Below are 13,677 nucleotides of genomic sequence, written 5' to 3'. Positions count from 1 at the left end.
TGATTTCTTCTAAGGCCCTAAATGCTGTAGCTCTTCAGTACTTGAGCAAGATCCTATTGCATCACATGCCTTCATGTTGTTCTCCACATTCTGGCCACTCGTTGAAGTTGACAGTCATTGAGCTGAACTGAACTGTGTGAATGATGACACTATAGTCTTATTAGAGCTGTATTAGAGTACAGTGAGATTGTGTTTAATATTATGAAGCTGCTTTGAAACGGAGCTTGATTTGATGAGCTCAGGAATGCAGACAGGCACGTTTTGTGATTCCATCAAGCGAGTGTTTTCTCATTTCCTCATTTTCTCATTTCCTGAACGCACAGAATATAAACATCTTCTGTACACAGACACAAGTGACATGATGTGAAGGTGAAGTATAGTAAGCCATACCGAGAGTTTATCCTCTGCGTTTAACACATCCAAGTTAGAGCACACACATTAGGAGCAGCGAGTAGTGAACACACACACACAAGAATGATTTTATTTAGTTTTTTATTGTTTTGCTCTTTTCTAAGCGATGCACAGCAAGGTAAGAAACAAGCTTTTTTTCTGTCCGTATACAGCACTTCCTTCTGTTCGACAGACACCAGTTACATCAACAATTTGAGTTTGTTTTCTGGTTATATTTAAGATGTTGTGTTTTATAGCATACATAATTTCACCTATATCGTTTTGCATAATGTGTTGTCCTTTATTGTGTTGTAATCCTACTTTGCTCAGCTTTGCTGTCTTTGTTCTGAACAAATACATTTTAGTTGCTTCATGTTTCCATTGTTGCTTGTGTTTCATATATTCCTCAGAGAAACACTTCCTCCACTACAAGTTTACAGTCCTGACCAAATCAGACTCATTCCCAGAGTTCAGTGCAGTGGGTGTTTATGATGACAGACGGATCAAACACTTCAGTAATGAAGAACGAGTCTGGATTCTGACTGATAAAGACTGGACTGAAGCTCCTGAAGATCCTCCTGATTCTAGAGACTGGTTCATACATCAGATCAGGACTCTGTCAAACTGCACAGACTCACTGTGTTCTGGTGAGATTCATGCTTTACTCTTATTACAGTTTTTTTGGATTGCTTACACACTAAAATTAAAAGTAGTACACTATTAGCAAAACCTTACACTCAAGAAGCAAAACATCAGCCCATATTTGCACAACTACAAGCACATTGTCAACCTCACACTTGTTGCAAAACTCTACACACAGTGATTTGCAAAACACTAAGCACACTTAACATTACACACAAAAATCTGTCATGAAGTCACTTCCTTGCAATACCAAAGCACTGACTGTCAAATTACCGCACCGTCCAACCAATTGGTTCAACACAGTCATCAGATGTGCAAACACTTGTTTGCTTAATTGTAGACACACCAATTAGGTGTATAAGCACTATAAAAAGCAGCAGTCATTCAAGACGTTTCTTTCCAAGGTGTCTTGCTAATGACAGCATTGCCTGCGATGTTGATGAAATTATCTGGCCAGATCCAGCTAGGCGAAGAGACAATGTCTAGGTTTTTTTTTTTTTTTTTTTTTTTTTTTACAGTAAACTTACAGTACAATACGTAAAGTGACATTTTGTTACAGTATTATGAATCTCCAGGTCAACATTTTGGGCGTGTTGAGAAATAAATGAGTTTCTTCAGTCTGCAACATTGGTCTTGTGTAGTGTTTGGTGAATTTACATTATATTTGTACTTTGTTGATGGTACCCATACACAAAAGAAATATATTTACAGTTTTTCTCAGTCGCTTTGGTGCATTTCTTAGATCAAAAGTGCAATTCTTGATACTACTTGTACAAATTCCAAATCATCTAGTCACTTGTGCACATCAATAAAGCAATTTCTTATTCCTTTGAACAAATTGCAATTGCTTTTGTACATATTGCAATTGATAATGTACAAGTGTCAGCTTTTTTCCACATTTTCAATTGCTCATGTCATGTTGATCAAAATATAGTAGATGGTTCTCTGTTGAATAGTCTTACCCCTCAAAATATCTAGGCATTAGTTCCTTGCATAAGCCATTACATGCAAAATTGTTTAACTATTTGTCATAAACTGTCAAGCATAGTTTTACACATTTCTATTAGACCTTTTGTACAAAAACGATGATTTGATGACTCGTGCAGGTGAAATTGACCCTCACTCAAGGAATGTAAAGTGTTAGTTCAACCAACAATCAACCAGTTGTCAAAATTGCTCAAAGGTGCATCTTCTGCAGAAACAGCACTAGAACAGTGGTGCGGGCAAAGTTATGCCTTAGGGGGGTTTCCTGTGTTTCTTTCTAATTTAGTTTTTATTTTCCTTTGTGCCCCTTGTCTTTTTCTTACTGTAAATTATTTTGTTGTTTTCTTTCATAAAGTAGAACTAGTAAAAGCTGTGAAAAACTAAATCTCTTTTGTCTCTTTCAATCAATAACCCACATACATTAATATGTAAATAGTACGTTTGAAATTGATATATGCCATAGAAGTGCAGCCTTGTGCATTTTCAATACAGTAACTGTCATCCAAACTGTAGCCTAAGTTTACATCTGGTAATAGTGTCAAAGTACACAGTTACATTGACAACATGCCTAAACATTTTGACGAGCTTGTTCATGAACAATGACTAAATGACTTATCATTCTGATGACACTGACATGATCATTGGCATGAATATTTACTTTTGAGAGATGTACTAAGGATTTTTAGTGACTGACTAGCTTTAGAAACATATCTATTGTATATTGCAGTTTGTACAAATTGTTCTGAGAAATGCACTTATTATTTTGCACATGTTAGGGATGATGTGAAAAACGCACCAAAGCGACTGAGAAAAACTGTAAAATATATTTTCAGAGTATATTTTGGAATATATGCAAACATTTGAAATTGGCCCAATAAATATATTTCACACTTACTGTAACATCATATCTTTTTTGTTATATTTCAGAATATTTTTCAATGTATTTTTTTTCTGTATGGGTCCCCAAAAGAGTCAAAAATATATGTGGCATATATTCCAAATACATTGAAATATATTCTGAAATATAACAAAAATATATGATGTTAAGTGTGAAATATATTTATTGGGCCAATTTCAAATATTTGCATATATTCCAAAATATACTCTGAAAATATATTTCTTTTGTATATCTAATCATAGGGAAGTAGAAGTGCTAAAAGTGTTTTAGGTTTATCACAGCAGAGTGTAACTCGTGCAAACAGAGTATAGTAATGTGAAACGTGGGTGTTTCATATGGTAACAAAGTGTGGTTTTTAAACAGAAGTGTATAGTTTTTACAAGAGTGTTTAATTACCCAGGTGAAAAAAAAGTGCACTAAAATACATTTTATTTAAGTGCACTTAGTACACTTCCATAATACACTTTCATAATGTACTTAAAGTGCTCTATTTTCGACACACTTATTTTGCACTTAATATACTAAAAGTTTATCTTTAGTACTGCTTAATGTAAACTTAAAATCATCTTAGTGTACTCAATTGTGCTTTTTTGAGACACACTGAAGATGAATTTAAGTGTATTTTTAATATACTATTTCATATTTAAAAAAAGTATTTTGTTACCACTTTAAGCATAATTGAAATCATCTTTAAATACAATAATAGCCTATTTAAATTATAATAATAATAATATTAAATTATATACAAATTATACTTAGAATGTATTCCTAGATTAAAAAAGTGCACTAAAATACATTTTATTACACTTCCATAATACACTTCCATAATGTACTTAAAGTGCTCTATTTTCGACACACTTATTTTGCACTTAATATACTAAAAGCTTACCTTTAGTACTGCTTAATATAAACTTAAGATCATCTTAGTGTACTCAATTGTGCTTTTTTGAGACACACTGAAGATAAACTAAAGTGTATTTTTAATATACTATTTCATATTTTCAACAAATGTATTTCGTTACCAGTTTTAGTATAATTGAAACCATCTTTAAATACAATAATAAACTATTTAAATTATAATAATAATAATAATAATATGTAATTATATACAAATTATACTTATAATGTATTCCTAGATTAAAAAAGTACACTAAAATACATTTTATTTAAGTGCACTTAATACACTTCCATAATGTTTTTAAAGTGCTCTATTTTCACGCACTTATTTTGTACTTAATATACTAAAAATTGTTCTTTAGTACTTCTTACAGTTTTTCTCAATTGTTTACACACATTTTCTGGTACTTGAGACACAATGACCACAACATGTAACTCATTCACCACCACCCTGAACCAATTCTGCTAAACTACAAGCACAATTCCTGCTTTACACTTAAATTGCAGTTCTAAAACACACTTTTTTCAAAACACTACACACAATTCTCTGCTTTTGGCACAATTTTCATGCAGAAAATCTTTTGTTTTCACAAGGAACACACTGCCATTCAAATATGCACACTGACTCATCACATGGGCAAACACCCGTCACACAGTTTTACAATTAGCAATCAGAGCTTTAGCATAAAAGGGCCACAGGTGAGCTCCTCAATGAAGCAATGGATGCCAACATTGGAATTATTTTTTTTTTTTTTTTTTTTTACTGTAACTGTATACAGTCAATTCTTCTGTTGTTTTGTATGTAGACCACTGTATGTACTACTTTGTGTTGGTTGGGATGTACACTGTGTACATTGTTTTTGTGGGAAAAATAAAATATATTTGTTACTGTGTATAACACTGAGTATACCGAGTATAAAAACAATATATTCAAATATTTTACAACACACTTATGTATGTACTGTCTGTCTGTAGTAAATGTAACACTGAAAAAAAAAAAAAAATCATTATGATGAATGGAGAGGAAGTGTTTTCCATTCATCATAGTGTTTTACATTGAGCACATCAGTGTTCAACTGGTTCTTATAAATGTCTATTCATATGATGGTTTGTGTGTGTCATTTGAAAACAAAATACCATTTTGAGAAGAAATCACATTGTTTTGAATGTAAAGTTTCATTTTGCAGGAGAATTGAGGGGTTTTGCCCATTGTGTGAGTGTTTTTTGATTTGTGTGTAGAGTTCTGAGAATATGAGGCATGCTTTCAGAAAATGTGTGTAAACAATCGAGAAAAACTGTAATATAAACTTAAGATCATCTTAGTGTACTCAACTGTGCTATTTTGAGACACACTGAAGATGAACTTAAATATGCTTTTAACATACTATTTCAGCTTTAATTTTATCTTTAGATTAAATCTTTTTTAAATACACTTATAAATTATTTAAAATATAAGAATATATCAACTGTGCTATTTTTATACAAACTTAAGATGAACTTAAACATGATTTTAAAATATTATATCAGCTTTAATTTTTTCCCCCTTAGAGCAATAGAACCCATCTTTAAAACATTTTTAAATACACCTTTAAATTCTTTAAAATATAAGAATATACAATCATATTATATTTATGGAAACTAATTTATTGTAAAAATGTATTTTAACTATGTCAAAAGTACTTTTATAAAACATTTAAATGTTAATGTTTTTTTTTTAGTCAAGTACACTATTACTGTGTTATCAGAAGCATTTTCTGCCTCATTTATGCTGAAGTTATACTGTTAAAATGTAAATGTTAAAATTGTCCACCATTGATGAAGGCGTTTAATACAATAATCATTTTAAAGTTAGATGTAATGCATTTGATAAAAATAACCGGTAAATGTAATTCATGTAAATGAAAACACCTTTAGTTTAAAAGGATACAGGAGGAATGGTATGTGTACAAACAAAAAACATCTCTTTCTTAAAAAACACTTAATTTTTTTTAAACATTATTAAAGTCCAAACAGACTGTTGGGAAACAAAATAACACAAGTGGCAAGCTTAAACTAAAAGCATTAAAGGAGTTCACCCAAAAATCAAAATGATCTGTTTTTACTCACCTACGTGTTGTTCTAACCCCGTATGGCTTCCATTTATAATTGCATGACAAAATATTATATTTATGATGTAATCTGAGCGCTGGATAAGTCTTCCATTGACTTCCAAGGGGCTTAAACTTGCTCGATCAGAAAACATATAGACATTGTTTAAAATAGTCCAAGTGACTTCAGTGGCTCAACCATCGAGAATACTTTTTCTGCGCCAAACACAAACAAAAATAACGAATTTATTCCAATATCCATTTACTCGTGTTGTGCTTGAAAGTTGTTTACGTAGTCTATCTGCGCAGCGCTTCTGGGTTCTACGTCACCACACAGGCTCACTATTGGCCAACGCAGGTCATGTGTGTGACGCCTGGTGACGTAGAATCCAGAAGCTCGCGCAGATACACTACGTAAACAACTTTCAAGCACAACACGAGTATGGATATTGGAATAAATTAGTTATTTTTGTTTGTTTTTGGCACAAAAAAAACTATTCTCGTCGCTTGATAAATGGATGGTTGAGCCACTGGAGTCACTTAGACAATTTCAAACAATGTCTTAATACGATTTCTGATAGAGCAAGTTTAAGCCCCTTGGAAGTCAATGGAAGACTTATCCAGCGCTCAGATTCCATCATAAATATAATATTTTGTGATGCGATGGTTAATGGAAGTCTTAAGGGTTTAGAACAACACGCGGGCGACTAAATACAAAGAACTTTTCGATTTTTGGGTGAACTAACCCTTTAATAAAATGATTAAACTACAGATTACTGTACGTATCTTAAATGAACAAAACACAAATTTATATGCACTAAAAATACATTTAAAATATCAATGGTATTTAGTATACTTTCTTAATTACACTTAAGTACTACTTTAGTATTTTCACTAGGTGAAAATAAAGTGTAGGCTACTTGAGTGCACTAAAAAAAACACTTAATTAGAAGAAAGTGATTTGTAGTACATTCTTATTTTTTGTGCTAAAAACAACTGTAAAAATAATACATTATAAATAAACTAATTAAAAGTATGTTTTAATTTAAATAGTAATTAAGTGTAATTAATAAAGTATACTAAAAGCCTTATTTTTTTAAAATGTATTTTTAGTGCATTAAAAAAAATATACTTTTGAAAAAATAGACAGAAGAGTTTTTTAGTGTATTTCTTACAAGTACATTTTAACACATTAAAAATAGTTCATTGCTAGTGTACTTTGATAGCTATGTAAAAGTACACTAAAAATGAACTATTTTTAATGCGTTAAAAATGTACTTGTAAGAAATACACTAAAAAAACTCTTCTGTCTATTTTTTCAAAAGTATATATTTTTTTATGCACTAAAAATACATTTAAAATATAAATGGTATTTAGTATACTTTTTTTAATTACACTTTAGTACTACTTAAGTAAAAATATACTTTTAATTAGTGTATTAATAGTGTATTATTTTTACAGTTGTTTTTAGCACCAAAAATATGAATGTACTACAAATGTACTTTCTTGTACTTAAGTGTATTTTTAGTGCACTAAAGTACACTTTTTTTCACCTGGGTATGCAAAGGATCTTTAGTGTTTTGCTTATTGGGTGTGTGGTTGTGCTAACTGTGTGTAGTGTTTTGAAAACACGGGCCCTGTTTTGAAAATCGTGCTTAAGCAATCCAAAAAAACTGTAATTATCAGACATTATATTTACTGTGAGTTTCTCATGAGTGTTGTTCTGTGATTGTAGATCATGTTCTTCAGAGAATTATTGGCTGTGAACTGGAGAAACTTCCTGATGGATCAGTGAATCTGACTGTCTTTGATGAATATGGATTTGATGGAGAAGACTTTATTGTCTTTAATTTATCCACTATGCAGTGGACTGATAAAAACCCCAAAGCCAAAGAAACTAAAGAGAAATGGGATCGTCACACTGAACGAAACCAGTTCCTCAAGCATTTCCTCAAGACCTGCACTGACTGGATCTCAGCGTTTCACAACACAAAACAGAGCAAGTTCTGATCAGATCTTTAATTAGCTCCAGTCTCTCTCTCTCTCTCTCTCTCTCTCTCTCTCTCTCTCTCTCTCTGTGACCCTGCTATTCCCTACACACACACACACACACACACACACACACACACACACACACACTCACATATATATATATATATAAAAAACAACTGTAAAAATAATAGGCTACATTATAAATAAACTAATTTACCCCTTCATACATGCAGGGGATTTCTCTACTTATATATGTAATTGTGTGTTTGCATCAGAAAGTCAGATGCTTCGTGTTTATTAGTGCAGATCCAGTGTGTGGCGTAACAGAGTTCAGTTATAGATGTGTCTCTCAAATCAATGCATGTTCTTCTGGATTGCAGGAGTTTGATTTTCACATTGCATTACTGTGTCAGCTTACTAAAGTATTAGATCCACCAACTAATTAGCAGATTTCATTAAAGAGAAAATTGAAAAGACTTAGGCTGAATCCCAATTCTCTGTCTTACCCCTTCCCCTTACCCCTTCCCCTTAGTTTTGCTCGTTCACGTGAGAGTAAGGGCTATCCCAATTCTCATTTTGATCAAGGGGTAGGGCTAAGGGGAAGGGGTAGATACCCCTTAAAACCAAGAATTTTCGCGAGCTTACTTGAAACCAAGGGGTACCCAGAATGCACTGCGCAACCGGCAACAAAGGCGGGCATACCATCAAGAAAGTCTCATTTTCGGCTTAAATGATTGATTGAAAAATTATGACAGTCGTGTTTTGTACTCTACACAGTCATGTACATATATATTTGCAACCATGTTGTTAACTGAAACGTTTTTAAACGTTTTTAAAAATCGCTGGTCTGCTACGCTAGGCTATGCTAACGATACATTGCTGGTTTGCACAATCAGTCCCGCATTTCTCTGACTAATGTCCGGGATTCGGCTTTTGTTTTCTACAGTCGCCATTCATTATGTGTAACGTTTCATTATTTGACACTGACACGTATGTGCCAGCTTTGCAGGTCATGTATTCAGCTTCAAACGGATCCCGACTGATACGAAAACACAGGAATTTAAGCAATGCTAAAACGCACATAAACCGATCACTTGTTTAGCGTTCATGTACGTTAAACACTACATTCAGATTCACCGATTTGAATGAATTCAGTCCGGTTGAAACAACACTCTCTGTGCATAATGAATAGCGACGGCAGAAAGCAAAAGCCGAATCCCGGACATTTTTGGGTGATCCCGAAATCCAGGCGACATGTCCAGGAAAAAGATACGTGCTTAACATATTGTAACGCGTTGTGTTAGGAGGGAAACAAAATAAGGATAGCTCGCAGCTGAAGTATTAGGCCAGACAGACTCACGGAGGCGATTATTCACTCGCAATTTATTGACAAATCAAACTCCTGCAACTGTCTGCCACACGCTCCACCTTGACTTCCACAGCGTCACTCAATAAAACAAAGCAAGAATAATGAGCATCAACACAGAAATGACCCACATACATGGGGTTGTTCGAGTCGCACGGCACAATACCATTACAGCCCGTTCAACAGAGAGCGTGCAGCTCTTAAAGGGGCCATACTTATTTCCACTCGTTACAATATACTGTCCTGTATCACACAGGGACGCCGGAGTATGATGTATGATGACGTAACCAAGTGGCGTCTCATTTCATAGGGGTATGTTTTCAACCCTAGCGCTTACCACTCGGTTTCGAGGGACAAGGGCTAGGGGTAAGACGAAGGGGTAGGGGTAGGGCAGTGGTTCCCAATCCTGGTCCTGGGGACCCACAGCTCTGCACATTTTATATGTCTCCTTTATCTGACACACCCAGTTCAGTTCATAGAGCTCTTTCCTAACGAGATGATGATCTGAATCAGGTGTGTTAAATGAGGGAGACATACAAACTGTGCAGAGCTGTGGGTCCCCAGGACCAGGATTGGGAACCACTGGGGTAGGGGAAGGGGAAGGGGTAAGACAGAGAATTGGGATTCAGCCTTATTCTCATTATGTCTTTCGAAACCCTTATAACTTGCCGTCTTCTGTGGAACAAAACCCATAATTTCTTCCCAGCTCAGAAACAGGAGAGAGAAAACAAAATTTGTTGAAAATGTTTGTTTGTTAATTGCATTATTATTTTCTGCTTCAGCTCCACCAGATGTTCACGCTTTTGTGCCGAAACTTTCTGCTGATGAAAGTGAACTGGTTCTGAGCTGTCTGGCCACTGGTTTCTACCCCAGAGATGTTCAGATGAACATTAGAAGGAACAAATACATTGTTGAGGATCAAACATCTTCTGGAATCAGACCAAATACTGATGAAACCTTTCAGATGAGAATCAGTGTGAAGATCGACAGAAACCATGAAGGATCTTACGACTGTCTGGTCAATCACAGCAGTCTGACTCAATCACGACCGGTTTTAACAGTGTGGAGTAAATATCAACATTTTGTTGTGATTATGATTTAAATATCCATTATGCACTAATTCTGCTTCTACAATTAGCTTATAACATGAAGATTGAATACAAATCAGTATCTGTGGGAAGAGGAGTAGTGTTGATGTTTTTAATGTAATTAAAGGGGCCATAAAATGTATTTTCAGATTATTGTTTCTGGAGTTTAGCTTATGAAGTTAGCATGCATTAAAAATTCCAAATATTTGCAAATATTTCCAACTTTTGGAAGGATATCCTGATGTTTCAGAAGGATAGAAAACTGGGCAGTTAGCTTTTTTATTGTAGAGTAACATCTTCTATGTTTAAATATAATTAATAATAAATAAAGGACATTTTGCTTTTCCATTTCATGAGCCCTTAAAGGTTCTCTAAGCGATGTTGGGTGACGTCACTTCTTGTTGACGTTCGAAGTATTGTCAAACAAAACGGAGGCTAGCTCGACCCTCCCTCCCTTTTCCCTCTTATTTGCTATTTGTTCATCGGAACGTCGTCTCTTTGGTCTTGTGTCGGCCATATCAAAATTCAAGAGAATAAAATTCTAGCGTCAGTCGTTGTCGTTGTCTAGGACATCTCTCCTCTAGCTAACTTCCCTCTTCATGCTTCTCTCTCCTCGACCCCCTCCACCCCCCTTCATGTGCACATGCACTAACCCCCCACTCCCCCCTTCATGTGCACATGCACTAACCCCCCACTCCCCCCTTCATGTGCACATGCACTAACCCCCCACACCCCCCTTCATGTGAACATGCACTAACCCCCCACACCCCCCTTCATGTGCACATACACTAACCCCCCACACCCCCCTTCATGTGCACGGGCACTAACCCCCCGCCCCCAAACCATTCTTGTCGGTTATTGGCTGGAACACTGTTTGTTATGTTTCGTGGTCCAGGCTGGGCCAGTTTGTTTTTGTCGTGTTTGTGGAGCTTGTGGTGTCTACAGAGACCGCATTTTTCACAGTGTGTTCAGGGGACAGGCAGCTAGCGGATAGTGAGGAGATGTTTGCTGTATGTGACAAAAAATGTTTCAGCTTAAAAAGCGTGTGACATCGCTTAGAGCACCTTTAAAATAACGTAGTGTAATTGCCCAGACAATTAAGGTTAAACTCTGTTCAACAGTTTAAAAGCATTTATGAAGCATTATGTTTTTCTTCATTCTGCAGATGGAAGATATTTTGACAGTGAAACAGAATCTCGATGTCTTGCTATAGCAGGAATTGAAGCAGCTGTAGTCCTTCTAGCTGTACTGCTGTACTCGTGTTCTGGTACTGCATCTACAAAAAAAATGGTGAGTTATAATTATTCAACATGATCATTGCTTTAAATCTCTTGTTTTAAATCTCTTGCTCACAAAATATCCTTTTTATTATAAAAAAACATCAACAGTTTGACAGTATAGCATAACAGAAATAATGTGAACAATGTGAAAGCGATGTTTATTATGGTGATTGATTATTTTCACATTTTAATATGATAACAGACTACAAGGTAGCATTTTCCCATACTTTTTATCAAACAAATGTGACATCATTGAAACCTCATTGAAACCTTGTTTCGTGTCCGGAGCGAGAGGTTTGATCCCGGCACTTCGGTCTAGTTTGGTTTCGGTTCTTTCGGGATTCGGACACTCATGCTCCGCGTGTTTGTTTTCTGTTGTGAACACAGGATGAGCTTTCGCTCGTTCTCATGCGCTCTGTCTTGTCGTGTGAGCGTGCGGTTTCGAGTTTGCTCGGACAGAACACTCTTTTGTCAGTGTGTGTTGTTGTGTTTTGTATAGCACGTGGTTCGTGTTTAGCCTACATCTGCCACGTGCTTTCATGTCATGTTTTGTGTGAACACGTGACTTATGATTTGTTGTATTGGCCATGTGCTTGTTTTAGTCATGTTTGGTGTGAGCATATTGCTTGTCACGTATGTTTCCTTGTGCTCTCCTGTTTGTCTAGCCCTGCCCATCTTGTTACCTGATTATTGATTCATTTTCCCCACCTGTCCTCCCTCATCACCTGCTTTGTTTGCTCCCTGTTTATTCTCCTTGTGTTTGCAGTCCTGTGCTGGTTCGTCATCGTTTGTTATCTTCGTTTTTCCCTTGTATGTTCCTCCTGAGTGAAGTGAAGTGACCCCCCTCGGGGTAGTTTTTGTTTGTACTGTTTTATTTTTTATTATTAATAAAAGCTCTTCATTCCTGTGATTGAGTCCTCACTTCTTCCATCACACACAACCCTGACAAGCTTGGCATAAACATTTACAAGAACATATTTATGTACTTGAGATGAATTTTTATAGTGTATATTCTGCTGTATCTTTCCTAGGTCAGAAGAGAAATGGTGCTAATGGAGTGAAGTTGGAGTGATTGAGCAGGTTTACAGATCCCAAGTTCAGCGAGTGAGTTTTATAAACATTTCAAAGCATCAAGATCGCATCAGTGGTGTGAACAAAAGTGTTTCTTAGGAGACTCATTTGAAATGCATGTTACTAGCAGCTGCAAATAGGGCCTAAAAGATCAAAGTCACAGTGTTACACTTTTTTTTTTTTTTTTGTGTTTTTTTTTTAGTAGGCCTACTCGTAACATTTACTTCATTATACTGCATCATGATTAGCTGAGCTACAGGAACACTGTAATGATACAAGTATCCTGTAACCTGGATAATCATCATCATGGTGTGAGAAAACCCAAAGTCATGGATTTGATTCCCAGGGATCAAATGTATAGATTGAATGCAATGTAAGTCTTTGTGATTAAAGTGTCTGATACATGCACAAGGGCTCGAATTTCGGCGCGGGATTGCGGGTATTGCGCATAATTTTAATCATTCCCGCAGGTCTGCATAATGCGGGAAATTCTCGCAAACATTGATTCACTTTAGCATGTAGGCTGTATTAGTAAATTAATCCACACAGATTATAAAATTAAATCAGTCATTTTAAAACTGCCTGCGAGACGCAATTTCACAAACAGCATGAGTGATTCAGCGGTGCTGCGTCTTATCTCTCGTCTCTCAAAATGGGTTGCACAAGGCAATCGTTAAGCGCGCTGCAGGCGGCGATAATACAATAATAATACAAAAATAACCCCCCCCCCCCCCATAAGAATCACCTAAGGGGGGATTTTCCCCCCATTTTCCAAAATGAAATTCAGGCCCTGCATGCATAAATGTGCCTTTGGATAATGAGTTGTTAAATGTACAATATAAGTAATAAATGAGTCTTGAGTGTGAGTGTGTGTTAATTGGACTGTGCAACATGATGTTTAGGTTTGAAGATTTCTCTCAGCTCATATGAATACAGCATGTGTTCGATAGTCAGAGAAAACAACTTTCAAAAAGATTTGCAG

At 35.6% G+C, this 13,677-nt stretch overlaps 1 protein-coding gene across 2 annotated transcripts; it reads left to right on the top strand.

Moving 5' to 3' along the window:
* Nucleotides 1-317: 317 nt before the first annotated feature.
* LOC311300266 (patr class I histocompatibility antigen, A-5 alpha chain-like) lies at nt 318-13,561 on the top strand. Of its 2 annotated transcripts, XM_084424440.1 has the most exons (7): nt 318-529; nt 801-1,037; nt 7,634-7,897; nt 10,039-10,323; nt 11,510-11,634; nt 12,656-12,728; nt 12,898-13,561. In XM_084424440.1, exons 1-6 carry the CDS (start codon nt 475-477, stop codon nt 12,683-12,685), a joined length of 996 nt encoding a protein of 331 aa, XP_084280566.1. In that variant the 5' UTR covers nt 318-474; the 3' UTR covers nt 12,686-12,728; nt 12,898-13,561. The 2 variants fall into 2 exon arrangements, with proteins under 2 accessions (XP_084280566.1, XP_084280565.1); XM_084424439.1 differs by having other exon boundaries at nt 12,656-13,561.
* The last annotated feature ends 116 nt before the right edge of the window (nt 13,562-13,677 follow it).

Source organism: Rutilus rutilus (genome assembly GCF_951802725.1).
Source record: "Rutilus rutilus genome assembly, chromosome: 11".
Lineage (NCBI taxonomy): Eukaryota > Metazoa > Chordata > Actinopteri > Cypriniformes > Leuciscidae > Rutilus > Rutilus rutilus.
Note: the sequence above shows the minus strand (reverse complement) of the source record. Positions and strands in the feature narration are given on the sequence as shown.

Coding starts and splice junctions, on each gene's coding strand:
- LOC311300266 (XM_084424440.1), top strand. CDS start 475: ATGATTTTATTTAGTTTTTTATTGTTTTGCTCTTTTCTAAGCGATGCA. Junction 1,038..7,633: donor CACAGACTCACTGTGTTCTG/GTGAGATTCATG, acceptor CTGTGATTGTAG/ATCATGTTCTTCAGAGAATT. Junction 11,635..12,655: donor CTGCATCTACAAAAAAAATG/GTGAGTTATAAT, acceptor TATCTTTCCTAG/GTCAGAAGAGAAATGGTGCT.